Source organism: Muntiacus reevesi, chromosome 1, assembly GCF_963930625.1.
Source record: "Muntiacus reevesi chromosome 1, mMunRee1.1, whole genome shotgun sequence".
Classification (NCBI taxonomy): Eukaryota; Metazoa; Chordata; class Mammalia; order Artiodactyla; family Cervidae; genus Muntiacus; species Muntiacus reevesi.
In genome coordinates this window covers 136,353,539-136,371,840 of record NC_089249.1, presented here as the reverse complement: position 1 = coordinate 136,371,840, position 18,302 = coordinate 136,353,539, and the positions used below count along the sequence as shown (strand labels likewise).

Sequence of the window (18,302 nt, the reverse complement as noted above, 5' to 3'; positions counted from 1 at the left end):
TAAAAAACTGGAAATAGAACTGCCATGTGACCCAGCAATGCCACTGCTGGGCATACACACTGAGGAAACCAGAACTGAAAGAGACATGGTACCCCTATGTTCATCGAAATGCTGTTTGAGATAGCCAGGACATGGAAGCAACCTAGATGTCCACCAGCAGATGAATGGATAAGAAGGCTGTGGTACATATACACAACGGAATATTACTCAGCTATTAAAAAAGAATGCATTTGAGTCAGTTCTAATGAGGTGGATGAAACTGAAGCCTATTATACAGAGCAAAGTAAGTCAGAAAGAAAAACACCAATATATTAACACATATATATGGAATTTCAAAAGATGGTAATGATGACCCTATATGCGAGACAGCAAAAGAGACACAGATGTAAAGAACAGACTTTTGGACTCTGTGGGAGAAGGCGAGGGTGGGATGATTTGAGAGAATAGCATTGAAAAATGTATATTATCATATGTGAAATGGATCACCAGTCCACGTTTGAGGCATGAGAGGGCTGGTGCACTGGGATGACCCTGAGGGATGGGATGGGGAGGGTGGTGAGAGGGGGGGTTCAGGATGGGGAGCACATGTAAACCCATGGCTGATTCATGTCAATGTATGGCAAAACCCGCTACAATTGTAAGGTAATTAACTTCCAATTAAAATAAATAAATTAAAAAAATTAAATTTTCATAGAAAATAAAAGAGTCCACCTGAAATGCAGGAGACCCTGGTTTGATTCCTCCTGGGTTGGGAAGATCTGCTGGAGAAGGGATAGGCTACCCACTCCAGTAATCTTGGGCTTCCCTTGTGGCTCAGCTGGTAAAGAATCCACCTGCAATGTGGAAGACCTGGGTTCGACCCCTGGGTTGGGAAGATCCCCTGGAGAAGGGAAAGGCTATCCACTTCAGTATTCTGACCTGGAGAATTCCATGGACTGTATAGTCCATGGGGTCACAAAGAGTTGGACACAACTGAGCAACTTTCACTTTCATTGCATGTTAGGCATCATGTTAGGTACACAATACCTCCCCCAAACCAGTCAAAGGCAGACCTAGTACTATTTAGTACTACTTCCTATCATAGCACTGAAATAATAACTCATAACCACTTATAAAGAATATTCAAGTCTCTTCTACATTTCACTTAGTCATCATATCAAGGCTTTTTACAACCCTCTTTATAATAGCTTCAGCCATAACGTGTATTTTTTGCTTTTTGGATTAGTTATTCATTAATAGTTCTATTACAAATGTACTATTATATAATTTCCTAACACTTAGCAATATTTCCTCTTTTAGTGTGGTAAATTGTTTGACCTTGAATACTTAGTCCTATGTCTCAATGCAAGTGTTGCTCTTATAAAGGGGTGATACCCTTTTGCTTACTTTTTGGAAGGAGATTAAGATATATGTGTGTGTATATATATATGTGTGTGTGTGTGTGTGTGTGTGTGTGTGTGTGTGTGTGTGTATATATATATATACAGATACAGAGATGAATCCAAGTTAAAAAAACTTGAGAAACAGTGAGTTTTGAGATTATTTTTGGTAACTTCTTGAACATATTTTATCATCCATCTAGTATAATATTATCAACATATTAGAATATGAAATATCCATACTAATCATATAAATATTGAACATTATTCTTTCATCTTCATTTTTAAAATAAGTAAAGCTCTTTAATGCAAATTTAATGTAATAACTGATACAAAATGGCTTGTCTTGAGGATGAATTTATAAACTTATTTAAATCATTACCCTCTAGACTAGGTCCTATGAGGTTACAGCTTTACCTACTAAGTTAAAAACAAGAGTCTTAAACAGAATTTCTCTAACTTTCTTGCTTCACAAAACCTTTACTGTCAGAATTACTTTTTATGGCACACTAAAAGAAGTACATAAAACTTTTGCTTATTACATAGATAAGTCCAAGTGACAAAATAGACACATTCGTTCTAATTGCCTAGTAACTTTTAGACATTGCAGAACTTCTCAAACTTTGGAATCAGATTGGACACGGTCATTATCACTTTGTATTCCACATTAATTTTTGCATGTAACATATTTTCACAGAAGTCAATGGAAAGTGGTTTTTTTTTTAAATGCCATCAAAAGGAATGTAGTGATCTAATGTTGAAATTATGAACTACCTCAAGGTAGTATAGTTCACAGTTCCCAACAGATATAGATGGTACTTGGAATCAGATTTTCATTCTGTGTGGAAAGTTGACCAAATTATTTAGCTTATTGAGCTTTACTTTCTTCACCTGCAAAATAGCGTTATCAAAACTATATACATATAAAGACTAATTAGTAGAATCCCTGGCATAATATATGCTTGTTATTTGGTTACTATTATTCAAGGAGCATTTGACCCACTATCAATAGTAGGAGTTACTAAGTTGTCAAAGATTTTATTTGCTCCCAGCTTTGATGACTGAGTAGTATGACAGTGGTTGTATTTGAAATAAAATTTAAATTAGTAGAAATATTTTAGAAAGCATCAGAAACCAAATTTTTAATGGAAGGACTGATAGGCTTAGATTTCAGTTTAAGTTTTGTGACTATTAGAAAAGTTGCTTGACCTCCCTTTCCTGATCTTTAAAATGAAGATAGTGTCATGGTGGGTATAATATTTGGAGTAATTTCCCCTTTTCTATAAAAGTAAAAGGCACTCAGTGAGTATGAGTTTCCTTATCTCCTGTCTTTCAGAGATCGTTTTCCCATTGAGACTGATTTGGTATGGCAACCCACTCCAGTACTCTTGCCTGGAAAATTCCATGGATGGAGGAGCCTCGTGGGCTACAGTCCATGGGGTCACAAAGAGTCGGACACGACTGAGCGACTTCCCTGTAAGGGATCCTTTAGGAGACATTTTCTCTTAATCTTAATCATTGATCACTCTTATCTGTTTACAGAAGAAAGCACTGCATTTTAGTCTTCAGCCAGATTGTAGATGATAGAATAAAACTGCCACAGAATTCTTGGAATGTAGGCTGGCTTTGCTGCCTGTTGATCTTTTTTGGTTTAGAATATAGTATAGGAAATCTAAAAGCAAGAGACATTACTTTACCAAGAAAAGTCCATATAGTCAAAGCTATGGTTTTTCTAGTAGTCATGTGTGGATATGAGAGTTGGACTATAAAGAAAGTTGAGCACCAAAGAAGTGATGCTTTTGAACTGTGGTGTTGGAGAAGACTCTTAAGAGTCCCTTGAGGAAAACAAGATCAAGCCAGTCAATCCTAAAGGAAATCAGTCCTGAATATTCATTGGAAGGACTGATGCTGAAGCTGAAACTCCAATACTATGGCCACCTGATGCAAAGAACTGACTCATTGGAAAACACTCTGATGCTGGGAAAGACTGAAGGCAGGAGAATGGGATGACAGAGGATGAGATGGTTGGATAGCATCACTAACTTGATGGCATAAGTTTGAGCAAGCTCCGGGAGTTGATGATGGACAGGGAAATCTGGCATGCTGCAGTCCATGGGGTCACAAAGAGTCGGACACGACTGAGCGACTGAACTGGGTTAACTGATAAGAACTCTGTCTAGATTGTCATGAGGCAATTATCAGTTACTAATTACTTTTATATATTCTCGAAGATGTTATTATTTCTCCTTGGCTATGACAAATAGGGTGCTGAAATGGAAAAAAGCTGACTTCAAACAACTTATTTTAAAAGTAGGTACTTACTAATAGGTTTATTTATCTTAATTCAATTTGAATTTCCCCCTTAAAACAGATTTATGTGTTTATGAATGGGACATGATTCTCTAGATTCCTCCAGATGAATACCTTTGATTTGATTCTTAGAAATCAGGTTACTTAATTTTTTCAATCTGAATTTCTGAGTTAATCCTTCCTGCTTGACATAAATCTCCCTTATCCTAATTTAAGTTTTTAAAACTCATGTTCTATCTTTGCACTTGTAAAGCAGCTCCTAAGTCTTTTTGGTATAATATCAGCAATGACTATATAGACAATCCAATTGGTGAAAAGGTATTGAGAGAATGCTCCTTTAGTCAGATGTTCCTCTCTCCCTTCTTAACACTGTGGCTATCTTCACAGAGCACAGAGCTCAAAGTGGGATCTTCCAACTGGAGAAGCAGGCACAAAGAACTGCCAGACTTTCCTGTGGAAAAGGAATGGGAAGAAGGCAGGGGCTGACTGGCGAGTGTGGGAAGTGACAGTATTAGGAATTCTCTTACATTTAGAGACTTAAATAAGCACAAAACTTGGTAATTATTCAGCAATTTATTTTCTACATTTTAAAAATAAATGTATGAATAGCTTTCTTTGTGGAATTAAGTTCATGTGCCATATCTAGAGACAAAATCCAGCAGATTGATGTTTATCTACAGTCACATATTCCATGTTATTTTATGGCATTTTTCTTCTTATTTTTTTGAGATATTTTTGAGATAGGAATTACTCCCAAAGAAATCATGATTACATTAAAAAGCCACACATGGGAAATGATGGAAAAGGCCAGTAGTTATGCTTAGATGAGCTCTGTATGATTTTACTTTATAATTTCTGCTTTTTTGCAATTTTAGATTTTCTTTGAAAAGTATATTTTAATGAGTACTTATAATCTTAAAAAATGAGTTTGCATTTTATCTAAATAAAGAAATCAAATGGATGCATCAAGTACCCTAGTCAGTCTGTTCCTTCAAGCTGTTTTTACTTAGTCAAACAGGATTAAGATATAGAATAAAAATTTTTTTCAATCTTCATTTTTTTTTGCAACATATATCTCAGAAAAGAATAATTTTAAAAACAAAAGTGGTTAAATATATTCATATCTGAATGTTAATGACAGTATTTTCTCTTTTTTCACTTTCTCTTCAGTCAGGTGCACTGTGCTTAAACATAATTAAGCAGAAAAGGCAACAAAGTATAACCCCCCCACCCACATTATTATCCCCATAATCTGATTTTAAACAGCAATTATGTTTGTAAGTATTTTATGCTATTTTTTCAAAAAAGTTACAGTCACTACTATATGTAATTGCTTTGATGTTATGTAAGTTTCTAATAGATAACATAATCTCTGAGAAGTTATTTGGTTGAGAGCCCTCAGTGAATTAGAGACAGGCTGCCTTACTGTGAAATCAGAAAAAGTAATAATTGCCTATACTAAATGGAAATATTAAAGTTTAAACCATGAGAATCCTTGAAGAATAATACATATGTGCATACAATTATAATGATTGTCTTAGATCAAAGACCCTGGTTTGAGAAGAAGTTTGATTTGAAATTTAGTAACTAAGTCTTTTTCCAAGATGCTGCCTTGACACAGCAAAGCCACATACATATCAGCTGTAGAAGGTTTTTGCTTTTAAATGTTAAAAAGTAATTGGAACAGATAGGTGCCTAAAATAAACTTTTATAATAGGAGTGAAAAGCAGTTTAATAAATCCACATTCATTTTCTATTTGATTGTAAATATATAAAGAGTTTTTAGTTATGATGTACCTGTCTCACAAAGTACGATTATCTAAATAAGCACTTTTTAAAAAGGAATTCCTTACTCAACTCTGTGCTTTCTGTAAAATACTGCAAAACAGTGTGCATCTGCAAGTTAAAAACCCTTACAGACAGTAGGCTAAAGCTAAACAGGATTTGATTGCGGACCTGACTGTGTTTTTCTGTGTTTTGTCACCAGAAACATGACAGGCTAGAATGTGCTCAGGATTTTTTGAACAGTCCATGAAAAGTGACAGGGATGTTAATCTCCACTTCAGCCCTGGCAACTTCACTCAAGTCCTTGGCATTCAGAATCAGAAGATAAGCAGGCTTTTGTCCTGCCCCAGGGCTCACCACCACACTCAGAACTACACCTGTTAATGAGAAGTTAATAAGGCAGTGTTGAATTAAAAAAAAAAAAAAAAAAAGCCCAGAGCCATAGATTAAATGTCATTGAAATACTACAGGAGACATTACACTCACAAATAAAGAAAACCAGATGACCTGATAGCGTGTTCTGACTCTTCTTCCACCTGGCTGTGTGGCAACCATGAAAGTGAAAGTGTTAGTTGCTCAGTCGTGTCTGACTCTTTGCAACCCCATGGACTGTAGGCTGCCAGCTTCCTCTGTCCATGGAATTCTCCAAGCAAGAGTACTCTTTTGCATTGCAGGCAGATTCTTTATACCGCCTGAGCTACCAGCAAAGCCCGTGGCAACCATGAGAGGGATATTAAATTTTTCAAGTCCCCTAGACTATAAGCTCCAGGAAGGGAGTGACAGTGTCCTTCTTGCCCACCATTGTATCCCGATAGCCTACCACAATGGTTAGAACACAGTGAATATTCATTGAATTCTTATCTAATGAATGTTTCTGTGTTTTTATTTGTGTCATAAGATTTAACACCTGCTCTACTTACTGCAAAAAATGTTGTGACATTTTAAAAAGACTTCTTAAAGACTTTGAAAACAGTAAGGTACATTATTTCTACAATTTCCAAGACCTAGCTTGGATGCTTTCCATCAAACAAAATAGGAACACACTTTTTGCAGTTTTGACTGGATGCACTGCAAATGTAAAATCACTTAGTGTAAAACAGCTCTACAACTCTTTATTCTATTCATTTTTCTGCGGTCTCCCATATTTTAATCCCGGAAAGTATAACCTACCCCACTGTCCCAGCTTTGTAGTTGAGTGTATCTGAATTGCTGTTTTATAGACTGTTGCTCTAGATCCCCTTCTAGCCCCAGTTTACTAAAAAGAAAAACCAAAACTAGAATCTCAAAGCCCCAATTCTCTTGGATCAGTTAGAATATTCAGTTTCCCTCCTTAGAACCCTATTTCTTTTCAGAAATGTATCTAGGTCAGGAAAGGCAAAACTTAGATAACATGCTGCTCCTTCTTCCTTCTCGCCTCCATCTAGAGCATATATTGATATTCTGTTGTGACACCCGATGGTGCTCTAAGTATTTTTCCAACAGTACTTAATGAAATCTGACCATAAGATAAAACTTATCTTCAAACACATTTACATTCTTTAGTGCTGTCCTATTCAATAGCAGGAAGGATTATTTCTGAACATTTGGAAATAATCAACATAAGTCATCTCTTAGTGAATTAACTATATGAATTCCAACGAGAAGAGAGGGTTCAGACACATCTATTACTCTCATTACCGTCATCTTCCTCCAAGGCATCTGGGTGAGAAACAAAGATAGGTTCTGAGGGGTATGAATCAGGCTCTTGCCATACCCAGGTTTCTTTAGTTTTGACGTTCAGCTTACAGAGCTGCTTATAAGAAAGAAAAATCAGTCAATATGCTTTACTTGACTAACATATGATTCAAAGTACTGTTCGAATATTAGGAAGAGGGATTAATTACCCTGTCTGGAACAAAGTGATTCAAGCCAAGTCCATAAGCATATGTGTAAGGTTTCCCACCATACTTCTGGTAATTGATTTGAGGAAACTCAAATGCTACAAAATAAAATACATGCTTAGGAAAACTCACTTTCTTTGAGTGGAACATTTTGTTCTCTCACATGTGAAGCTTTTCCTATACCATCTCACCTTGGCGAGGCCCTGAGAAGAGAACCTCAGGTTCCAGCCAGATGGTCTCGTCACTGCACAGAATTGCAGTGGCAGTTGTGTTGGGGAGTGTGACTAAATTCTTGCCTGTGTCAGCCTAAGAAAGAGGATAACAGAAATCTCAGTGAACAAGGAATAAAATTTAAGCAGCCATGAGAACAGTTTCCAGGTTTAGTTTCCTGAGTTCTTCATTACTTAAGTCAACATGTAGAAGAAACAGTACAGAAAACTCTAGAAGGGAGAGCCCAAGAACACGACTGGGAAAGCTGTCCATGACCATGTCAGTCACTGACTGTGTATTACTGGGAAAATCAGTGATATATGAAAAAAAATATAACCTCGTAGGCCCTTAGTCTTCTCATCTGTGAAATGAGGCTGACCTCAAAGGACACATAGGGCCCTGAGGATGTGGTTCTGGAAAAAGAAGTATTTTGCTTCACAGTGACAAAGACTTCAACCTTTAGGTATTCATACAATGTTTATCTCCTTTAAAGTTAGCTATATTTTGATTTTTTTGGAAAAACATCATATCCTTATGTTGTCAAAAAAGAAAACAAATGAAAAAACTACTGAACCTGATGTTTTCTAAGATCTCTTGATACCGTAATTGCCCCCACATCATTTTTCAGATTATATTATGAAAGGAATGAATAAATATCATGAGCTCTTCAAAGAACATATGCATTTAGTTTTGCATTAAATATCTGAATACATGGCTTGTACTAGACTCTACTCTAGACATTTGTGATATTTCAGAGAACAGAGTTCCTGTTGTTATGAAATTTACATTCTAATTTGGAAAACTATAAATATAGATAAAGTGTTTAGTATATCATGAATGTGGAGAGAAAAACAGAGCAGAGTATGGGGATCAGAAGTGTGAAGGGTAAGTGATTTATAATTTTAGTAGGTAGTCAGGGTGGGCTTCATTGATAATGTGATATTTGGGATAAAACTTGTAGGAGATGAAGGAAGTAATGTAGATATCTGGGGAAGAGTATTTAAGCAGAGAGAACAAATTGCAAAGGCGGGAGGCAAGAGTATTGTCAAGGGTGTTTGAAGAGCATTAAAGAGACCAGGTTGGCTGCTCTGACTGAGCAGGGGAGAGAACACAGGAGAGTAGGGTAGAGGGGTATCATGGGGCTGAACTGGGTAGAGCCTGATGGGTCATTGTGAGGACTTGGGTTTTTCCTGTGAGCAAGAGATGAGCAGAAGAGTTTGCAAGGCTATGATTTATTTTTAAAAGAATTACTCTGGCTGTTCTGTCAAGATTCCTTTAAGAATAGGTGATATGTAGGTGTGAAATCAGGGGAATCAGTCTGTCTTATAGTAGTCTAGTCAAAAGAAGACAATGGTTCAGACTGGGCTAGTAGCACTGAAGTTAGTGAGGAATGGAAGGCAGAGCAGAGGATTTCCTGATAGATAAGATATTGGATAGGGAACAGGCATGAAATTACGTGAGAAGTCAAGGATGGCTCCAAGGTTGTGGGCCCAAATAGTTACAAGTTGGAGTTGTCACAATAAAGATGGGGATTACTGAGGGTGGGATAAATTTTTTGGTAGGGGAAGAGGAGAAGTTTGAGTTTTGTCTTATTAAACTTGAGATGTTTACTGAACATCAAAATAAAGACTTAGCATTGGCAATAGCATACAAGAATCTTGAGTTAAAAGGAAAGTTGGAAGTGGAAGTGTAGGCTGCTTTAGTTAAAAGGAAAGTTGGAAGTGGAAATGTAGGCTGCTTTAAGGCATGAGTCTTTACAAAGGAGTTAAAGTACAAATAGAAGCAGGACAAAGGGCTGAGTCCTGGTGCCCTCCAACATTAAAGGAAAGACAGGAAAGAAGGGATAAATGAAGGGGCAAGAAGAGTCAAGAGAAGGATTTTATAAGAAGGCAAAATAACAGCATGATATGCATGAATTAATGAAAACAGGAGGAGAGTGAGATATATGACAGAGTGGGAGAGTTGTAGAATAATGTCCTGGAGTGGGTGAGGAAGGATGGGAAAGACTAGTTCTGAATAAGATGATGGATAATTCAGTCTGCGTACAGATGCTGGTGGGTGGGTAGATGTGGTGGCAGGAGTCTACAATCTTTTCTGATTTCTTTCATTTGTTTCAGTAAAAGAGGAAACAGAGCCATTAGTTGAGTATGAGTGTGGAGGTGGGATGTGTTAGAAGTTTGAAAGAGGAGGGTGTGAAATACTTAACTAGGAAAATGAAGCTGGGAAATGTTGCAGTAAGGTTTGTGGTCATATATTTAAAAAATGGGCCAATGAACACAATTGTGTATTTTTAGCATTTAATTTGAGCCTTAGAGGTACAAGCATGGAGTGGGTAGAGACTTAAATGTAACTAGGATTTGTGACTTTGACAAATAAATTCTATAAAATAAGAAAGTGGCAAGAGAAATGAGGATCTACTCAAGGGGGTGATTACAATGATCATGAAATTTTAATTGAATAAGGAGGGAAGATAAGTCTTCAGGGGAGTGAGAGATGGTGAGCAGGTTCAATAGATTGGAGGTTCTGGTGGGAATTGTAATAGGGTTGGTAATCTTGAAAGGAAAGTCAGAATGTGTCCTGTATGAACCAAGGTTATGATACATGCATGGTCAAAGGTAATAGCAAGGTCAATTGTATGACTTAGGAAGTGAGTGGCTGAGTCAGAATGGAAGACAGGATCGGTGGAAGATGTCAAGGAACGAGGCCAGGCTGTTGGAAGAATCATCTATGATGTGTATACTGAAATCACTGAGAGTCGGAAGTAGATCAGGGGAGTGTGACACTGAGCCAGAAGAAGAGGGAGTGATGATTAGTACGTGAAAACAATAATGAGGGGTTGTATATATAAATGTACACATACCCCTTGAGTATATAATTAGTTGAAGTGAGATTCGAAATTGAAAGATTTTAAGGTTGGGCAGAAGGAACAATGGTTTGGAAGCAGCAAAGTGGAACAAGTGTTTCAATCCCAGGCCCAGTGGTACAAGGGCTGGAGGAGAAACTGCTACCCCTGGAAACTGCTGCTGAAGAGACCAGTGTCCTAGAGAGTGTCAGATTTTTTGGTAAAAGAGATAAGATGGAAGGAACCTTCTGAGCAGAGGATAGATGGAATTTTTCTGGTAATGTACAATGAACTAAAAGGAAATAGTGAAGGATTTTCAGAATTGGGAAGAGATAGGAGGTGAGGAATGGCTCTTTTAAGATTCCATGAAGTGTGACCTCAAGGCTCTTCGTAGTGATGTTGGGAAGCAGAGAGCAGCATGTATGTATAGATACATATTGATATATGACTACCTAAAGGTGGCAAAATAAACAAAATTATATATATGTCTCTCTCTCTTTCTCTCCAAACAGAAGACCTGGAAATAGCAATTGATCCAACATAGTGAGTCCTTATGATTTGTAGCATTGTCTGAATTAAGAAAAAAAAATTAGTTCAAATGTTGATGTTTAACACATTACTTATGGGACTGTAACTGTAATGATTTTACTCTGTTGTATCTTATTTTTTCTCTTATTAAATTCAGACTTTTTAATGCAAGAGATCTGTAACGTGATCTTTGCTTTCCAAACCAGCACCTCCTTTTCACTCTCTCTCTCACTATTTATTTTTTAAAGCAGATGTGTTTAACCTCTGATACAGCAAACTCACTTTTGAGAGTCTATCCTATTGCTATATCTGCATATACATAAAAGAACATACATACAAAGTTATTCCTTGTGACATCATCTGTAACAGTCAAAAAATGGAAATGACTCTGTCACTCAGCAGTGAGGGACTGCAGCATATTGGTAAAAAAGAACACTGTGTGGTTGAAGAAAGTAAGAACTTCAATATATATTTTAAAATGAAAATAAGCAAAGAACAAAAATGTGGATACAGAAAGTTACTTTTTGTGTAAAAAGTGGGAATAATAATTCTATATGTTGGTATTTTTTAATATTTCCATAAACAAGCAAATGCAAAGGAAAGACATTAAAAGTTACACGTAAGAGTGAAGAGGAATGGTATGGAATGGATGCAGATAGAGGTTGGAGTGACACTTTCAGTGCAAACCTTTTTAGATCATTTTGATTTTCTGACCATTTAAATGCAGTCTATTCAAAACTAAGAAAGATATATTTAAAAATATCACCATTATTTCAATCACTAAACCTGAAGCTTTAGTCATCTTATACTCTTTCCCTTCCTTAGCCCTTTCTTCAATTTGTTTATCTCTTCTTTCCCTAATTTATGATCTAGTTTTCTCTTCATTACCAAACATTAAAAGTACAGGTTATAGTAATTGATACCACATTGTCACTGTGGCTTGAAACCTGATTTCTGCCTCTCTCTGTATTCTACTGGAGGTCACTGAATCTGGTTTTTGGCTCCTTTTTTCAGCTTCATTTTTTTCAGCTTGCCTATACGCAGCAGTGGACACCAATGAAACCTTCTCTTACCTTGTCAATGTGGCATTTTCCTCTCTTAGTTGTAACTAGGACCCTTTAGTAAATTTTTTTCTTTCTTTTTCTGACTCTTCTTTTTCTACCACTTTCTGCACATGGGTGTTTCCCCAACTTATGTGCTTGGCTATCTTTTATTTCAACATTTTCTGGCTGTCAAGTTCCTCATTTTTTAAAATCAACAAATTGGTAAATTTCTTTTAGAATGCTTACTCCAAAGTATGAACTTTTGCTGCCAGCAATGTCTATCCTCATATATTTGATCATCATTTCAATGCCAATAACTATTAGCTGTCTTCTTCTAACCCTGCTTTGTGTCACAAGGACCTGCACTTCCACATGCAAGCCTACCAGATATCTTCATGAAGATGTTCTTGATGCTGATCTTGTAATTCTCATCAACAACAATAAGATCAGCATCAAGAACATCTTCATGAAGATATCTGGTAGGCTTGCATGTGGAAGTGCAGGTCCTTGTGACACAAAGCAGGGTTAGAAGAAGACAGCTAATAGTTATTGGCATTGAAATGATGATCAAATATATGAGGACAGACATTGCTAGCAAGAGAAGTTCATACTTCTTTGTTGTTGATGAGAATTATAATGAATATTATTTAACAGTTTATGTGGGGGACTATATTCAGAGATTGATATATATCACCTCATTTATTGATCACAAAAATCCTGTATGGTGGATATAGGTAAAGAAAATGAAACGAAAGTGTTAGTTACTTAGTTGTGTACAACTCTTTTGCGACCTCATGAACTGTAGCCTGTGGGGCTCCTCTGTCCATGGGATTCTCCAGGCAAGAATAATGGAGTGGGTAGCCATTTCCTTCTCCAGGGGATTTTCCCAATCCAGGGATTGAACCTGGGTCTCCTGCATTGCAGGCAGATGCTTTTACTGTCTGAGCCACCAGGAAAGCCCAGATAAAGAAAAGGGGATGTGAAAAGGTTAAATGTCTTGCCCCAAATGACACACGAGAAAGCTGGAAGCCCTGGTCAACCTGGGTTTGTCTTTAGCCCTTTCACTCATTATTACCCTTTCCTCCTAGGTCTACAGTTCATGTCTATCTCCAAGTCTGCTCTGCCTATTGCATTTCCTATTTCCAAAGGTATCAACATTCTAGACACATAGGGTTTTGCATGTCTAAGACTTAATTCATTCTGCCATCCAATCAAATGTAGGATCCTTTTAATTCTATCTGTAGGAACGCTCACTTTTGTCTTTCTGTTGCTACTACCACTACATTTTTCTGGCACCTGAGTAATTTAAATTGTCTCCAATCTCAGGTATCTTTTTCCTTCCAATACTATTTACACATGACACAGCCTTATTTTAGAAAATCAAAACAGTAAATGACCTAGTTATTATTTAGTCCAATTTATTTAGGTTTCAGAGTGAGCAACTGAACTTTGGGGTAACTTGCTCATTGACAGACTTGCTCAGGGAAGTCGGACATTTAGCAGGAGAGACAACTAGAAGAGTCAGTACACTTGATAACCAGTCCACCCACTCTGAGTATGGCTTTCTTCTATTCAAAATCCTTAATTCCCCACCACCTGTCAAATAAAATGCAAACCTTTTAGCCTAGCCTAAAAGCCTTCAAAGATTACCAACCTATTGTTTTTTAAGTTATTTTTGCCCACTTATCCCACAGCTTTTATTTGTTTATGTTCTAACCAGTTGGATTGCAATCAGGTTTTTTTTTTTTGTTTTTTGGTTTTTTTTTGTTTTTGTTTTTTTTTTGGTTTTTTTTTTTAGCAATCAGTTTTAAAAAGATTTTGTAAAAAAAAGAAAAACAGGTTGAGAGTGAAAACTGGTTTTCACTTTGACTCTGTCACAATTGGATTTTGCTAAGTCATGAGCTTCAGTTTCATTTATAAAATGAGGGGAATTGAATTTGCTAATTTTTAAAGTCCCTTCCAGTTCAGAAATTTTGAGCCTTTATGTATAAACACACAACAGGAGAAAAAATCCTGAGAAAGATGAAACATTCTCGTTATATCTAAAATCTATGTAGAGGGTGATTACCTTGTCAATATTCAAAGGAAGTACATATCTCCTAACTTCAGGCTGAGGAGCCTTTCTGGCATTTTTTTTCACCTCTTCCCAGTTCTCACGTAAATTGGCTAAATATAAATAATTATAAACAAATTCAAATCTGCAAAAATAAGAAATCAAACATGAGGACAGACAATTACAAATAATTTTAGAGACATGATGCATGTCTTTTAAAAGCACAAGTGCCTGTCTCTAGTCTCCAATCTAGAAACTCCTAAAGACTCAGGTATACTGGAGCCACTTCTGCCCACTCTGGGTAGAGAAAAGAGTCCTGCTTCACGGGTATGTTTAAATAACAGCAGCCTTTGAAACTTTCTGCTCTGTTTCTCTATCACCATTCTGTCTGTGTCTTTAGGGGATACTGTCTTTTTTAGTGACTTGCTATTCTGAAGAAAGCATGTCTGTCTTTTTTTAAAAAAAAAAAATCAAACCCAGAGTAGATGCAGTTTAAGGCTCCTCAAAGGATCTTGTTAAATTTGAGGGAAATTAAGTTTAAGTTCATTCATCAAGTCATAGAATCTTTTATTTTCAGGTCTGTTTCGTGGACCTGAGCAGTTTTCAATCATTACCCATGGTTTGGGTAAAAAAACCTGATTTCCAGGAGCAACTGGAGATGTAACATTTACCCATTCAATGTGCTCTCTTACCCTTTCCAGCAACAGAGATCCACAATCAGAAACTCATGATCTTCATAGGTATTGATGTGATGAAAGAGGTTAAAAGGAGAGGTTCTGTATTTGTTATTGATGTACTTTTTTCTTTTTTTGTCAGCAATATGAAGCCAAACCTAAAAGTGAGAATATTTTGATGCATTTAAAAAGAAAAAAAGTATGCATTATGAAACACTTATTCTTTGGACTCATCAACCTGACAAATAAATGTAAGACTTACCCCCATGGTTTCATTGGACTCAAAACAATCCATGTAGTTGGCTCCCCAGAGACTCCATGAAGAAAGAAACTTGAACAGATTAATTTTTACTGGTGTCTCCACAAAAACAATATAGTTGGGAGTCAAACCAAAACTGTTCAGAAACAGAAATAAACTTGTGAGTGGGAAGGGTTGATGCTCAAACCACAGAGAAATATGTACAGATGAGATATGCTCAGTTATATGAATCAACAGTGCCTACATGAAATTAATTACATTTAAATTTAGGTTTCTGCAAGAAAATGTCATGATCAGGACTGGTATCAAAGGTAGGCAAAGCAGATCTTTAAACTTGAGTTTTCCTGAAGATTCATAGCAGGCCTTCGAGTTACCTATGGACGTAAGATGGCTTGAATCGGTCACTGCAGGGGAATTGTACAACGATCTCTGACTTGCTTATTGGATCTTCCTTGTCTGAAATAAAGTGGTTTTAAAAGGCTGTGGAACAGCCTCTTTTTTTTAAATACAAAGCATTTAGAACAGCTTATGCGAGCAAAGAAATACATTTTCAGATCTTGATTTTTTTTAAAGAGTTTATTTCCATTTTCTTGGTCACTGGCATTTCTGAGGGAAATTTCATGTGGAGCTGCAATCACCCAGGAAAATCCAAATAGCAGCAGATTTGGAAAGTGTGCTCAAACAGTGTGTGGTAGATAGAGTATAGTGGAGTCACATCTTACTAACTGGAGGTGGGTTCTAAGACAAGGGGGTAAGGCAAAACTTTGGTATGGTCAAAGTGACTTTTACAACCTCTTAAATTAGCTGTAAAGTTGTAGAATATGTGGTTTTGCTGTCTGTGGGTGCTAAGTCCTTTCAGGCATGTCCGATTCTGTGTGGTCCTATGGACTGTAGCCCATAAGGCTCCTCTGTCCATGGAATTATCCAGGCAAGAATACTGGAGTGGGTTGCCAGACCCAGGGATCGAACCCCCCGTCTCTTAAGTCTCCTGCATTGGCATATACCACTAGCGCCACCTGGGAAGCCCTTTTTGTGTCAGTAGCCCTGTACAATAATTCTTAAGCACACTAAAGTTTATTTGCTACTAAGGCAGTGTCTTTAAACCTTAGTGTACACTGGAAATATATAAAGAGCTTCTGAAAATACTGACCACAGGCCCACCCTCAGAGTTACTCATTCAGTCTACCTCAGGAGATTTGTATTTCTAACAGGTTTCCAGGTGATGCTGCTGGTCCAGGATCTAAACTTCACAAATTATACTAAGCAAAAACTAAATAAAAATCCATATATACTCAAATAATTCTATTAACAAGATCAATATCAAATTTCTGACAATGAATGGAGGATGAATGTAAAATTCTAAAGAGTACTCTCTTCTGCTTTTGCATTCTTTCTGTATAGTCTATATATGAATTAAAAGGTTTTATTTGTAGTTTTGGGAATTAAATACATATAAAATACTAAGTACACTTTCATATACATAGACATAGGTTTGTTTAAAATCTTAATTTTGTCTGGCACATGGATAAGTGCTCAATAACTATTTGTTTGATTTGAATCTAAATTCTATATGATCAAAGTCACATATACACTACATCTTTGAAACACTGTAGAACAGAACATGGCCACATGTTTTTTATATTTTCAATTTGTCATTTCCTACTATGGTGCTCTTGGGTATTTGTCCCCTGGTAGGATGAGGATGAGGATAGTTTTCTGAAAATCTGAAAGTAATTTAACAGTCCATATAGTGGAATCCTGTATTTCCAGTAATTTTCTCACATTATACATACTTGTTTTAAGAAGAGTCAAAGTGGTAAACTGACCTGCTTGTAGTGGTGGGATCTTTACAATATTGTAGGCAATTGAAAAATTTTTCCCAAAGCAATTACCAATGTTGTAAACAGTCCCGTCATTTTCAATGTGGGGGTGAGCAGTGGCTCCATTGACTGAGACATAGTTGCAAAGGTCAACCTATGGAAGCAAAAGAGATGTCATCCATGTTAAGAGAAAGACTGTATTCCATCTTTGGTCCCTCAGTCTGACCTCACCTCTACCATCACCTTCACCCTATGTGCACCTTCACCCTAAGTGCACATTCTCTTTCCTTCCATCTCTCTGGGTCCTACTTTCTTTCAAACCTGTGGAAGTTCCAACTTTAGTGCAGAGCTCTTCCCTGATCCCCACACTGACCCTTCATGCCTTTGAAATCTTTAAGTTCTCTCTGATTGTGCTCTTCTGTTGATGTAGACCATGAATTGCTCTGGTTGGTTATTTTCCTTTTGTATATACAAGCTGTCCTCAAACAGTGAGGAATTTTAATCCTGAAATTTCTTTACATTTTCCTTATTGAATTACATTGAACTGCATGCTGATATCTATTCATTTTCATTTTATAAATATACAAATTTTGTATGATACAACCTAAATACCAAATCCAGTGTCTTACATGTAGATGAATTTGGAACTGAAAGAAAACTCAGAATTATAGTATAGAAAGTCTTAACCTAAACAGACTTCAGGGGAACCATGAATTCCTGGAATTAATGGAAATTTCTGAAAACAGGATTCAGTACTTCGATTGAATTTGATTTTCATAAAAAATTAAAAACCATAAGCCTATCACAAACCTCTCAGTTTATATAAGGAGAACTTGAGGAGTCAGAGAGGTCAAGTGACTTGTCAAAAGATGCAGAGCACTAGAATTTCTGCTTGGGACCTGCTCAGTAAAGATTTATTGAATAAATAATCCATGATTACACATTGGTCTAACCAAAGTTATTTCTATTTGATTAAGAGAATATGTTTTAAAGCTTAGGGAGTTTTTAGTATTCTCATTTAAATATTAGGCAAGACATTCATTAATTCAGTCATTTGTCAAGTACTCACTGGGCTTCTATTATATGCCAGATGCTTTGTCAGTGTCTAGGAAAACAGAGATGGTCCTTGCTTTCAAAAATTTCAGTATTGATTTGCAGTATCCAATACTGTAGCCACATGTAGCAATTTAAATGTAAGTTAATCATAATTAGATAGAACTTCGAATTCAGTTCCTCAGTCACATTAGCCACATCCATGTGCTCAATACTTGGACAATACAGATATAGAAATATAGAAAGTTCCATTGACAGCACTGTACTAGACAACTGATTGGCTCAAGACTGAGAAAGGAGTACAGCAGGGCTGTCTGCTGTCCCCTATATGCTGAGCATATCATGAGAAATCCCAGGCTGATACATTACAAGCCGGAATTAAGATAGGTGGGAGAAACGTCAACAACCTCAGATATGGGATGTTACCACTATGGTGGTGGAAAGCAAAGAGGGATTAAAAAGCCTG

At 36.7% G+C, this 18,302-nt stretch overlaps 1 protein-coding gene across 3 annotated transcripts in view; it reads right to left on the bottom strand.

Annotated features, from left to right (window-relative positions):
- Nucleotides 1–3,408: 3,408 nt before the first annotated feature.
- Nucleotides 3,409–18,302, bottom strand: part of RPE65 (retinoid isomerohydrolase RPE65) — a 55,011-nt gene continuing 40,117 nt past the window's right edge. For all 3 annotated transcript variants that reach the window (XM_065911219.1, XM_065911211.1, XM_065911220.1), the window contains 9 exons: nucleotides 16,790–16,937; nucleotides 15,338–15,419; nucleotides 14,967–15,099; nucleotides 14,723–14,862; nucleotides 14,046–14,175; nucleotides 7,546–7,660; nucleotides 7,358–7,452; nucleotides 7,152–7,263; nucleotides 3,409–5,851 (listed from right to left, as the gene is read on the bottom strand). In XM_065911219.1, coding sequence (XP_065767291.1) covers nucleotides 5,700–5,851; nucleotides 7,152–7,263; nucleotides 7,358–7,452; nucleotides 7,546–7,660; nucleotides 14,046–14,175; nucleotides 14,723–14,862; nucleotides 14,967–15,099; nucleotides 15,338–15,419; nucleotides 16,790–16,937 — 1,107 coding nt within the window. In that variant the 3' untranslated portion in view covers nucleotides 3,409–5,699. The remainder of the gene's footprint in view (nucleotides 5,852–7,151; nucleotides 7,264–7,357; nucleotides 7,453–7,545; nucleotides 7,661–14,045; nucleotides 14,176–14,722; nucleotides 14,863–14,966; nucleotides 15,100–15,337; nucleotides 15,420–16,789; nucleotides 16,938–18,302) is intronic.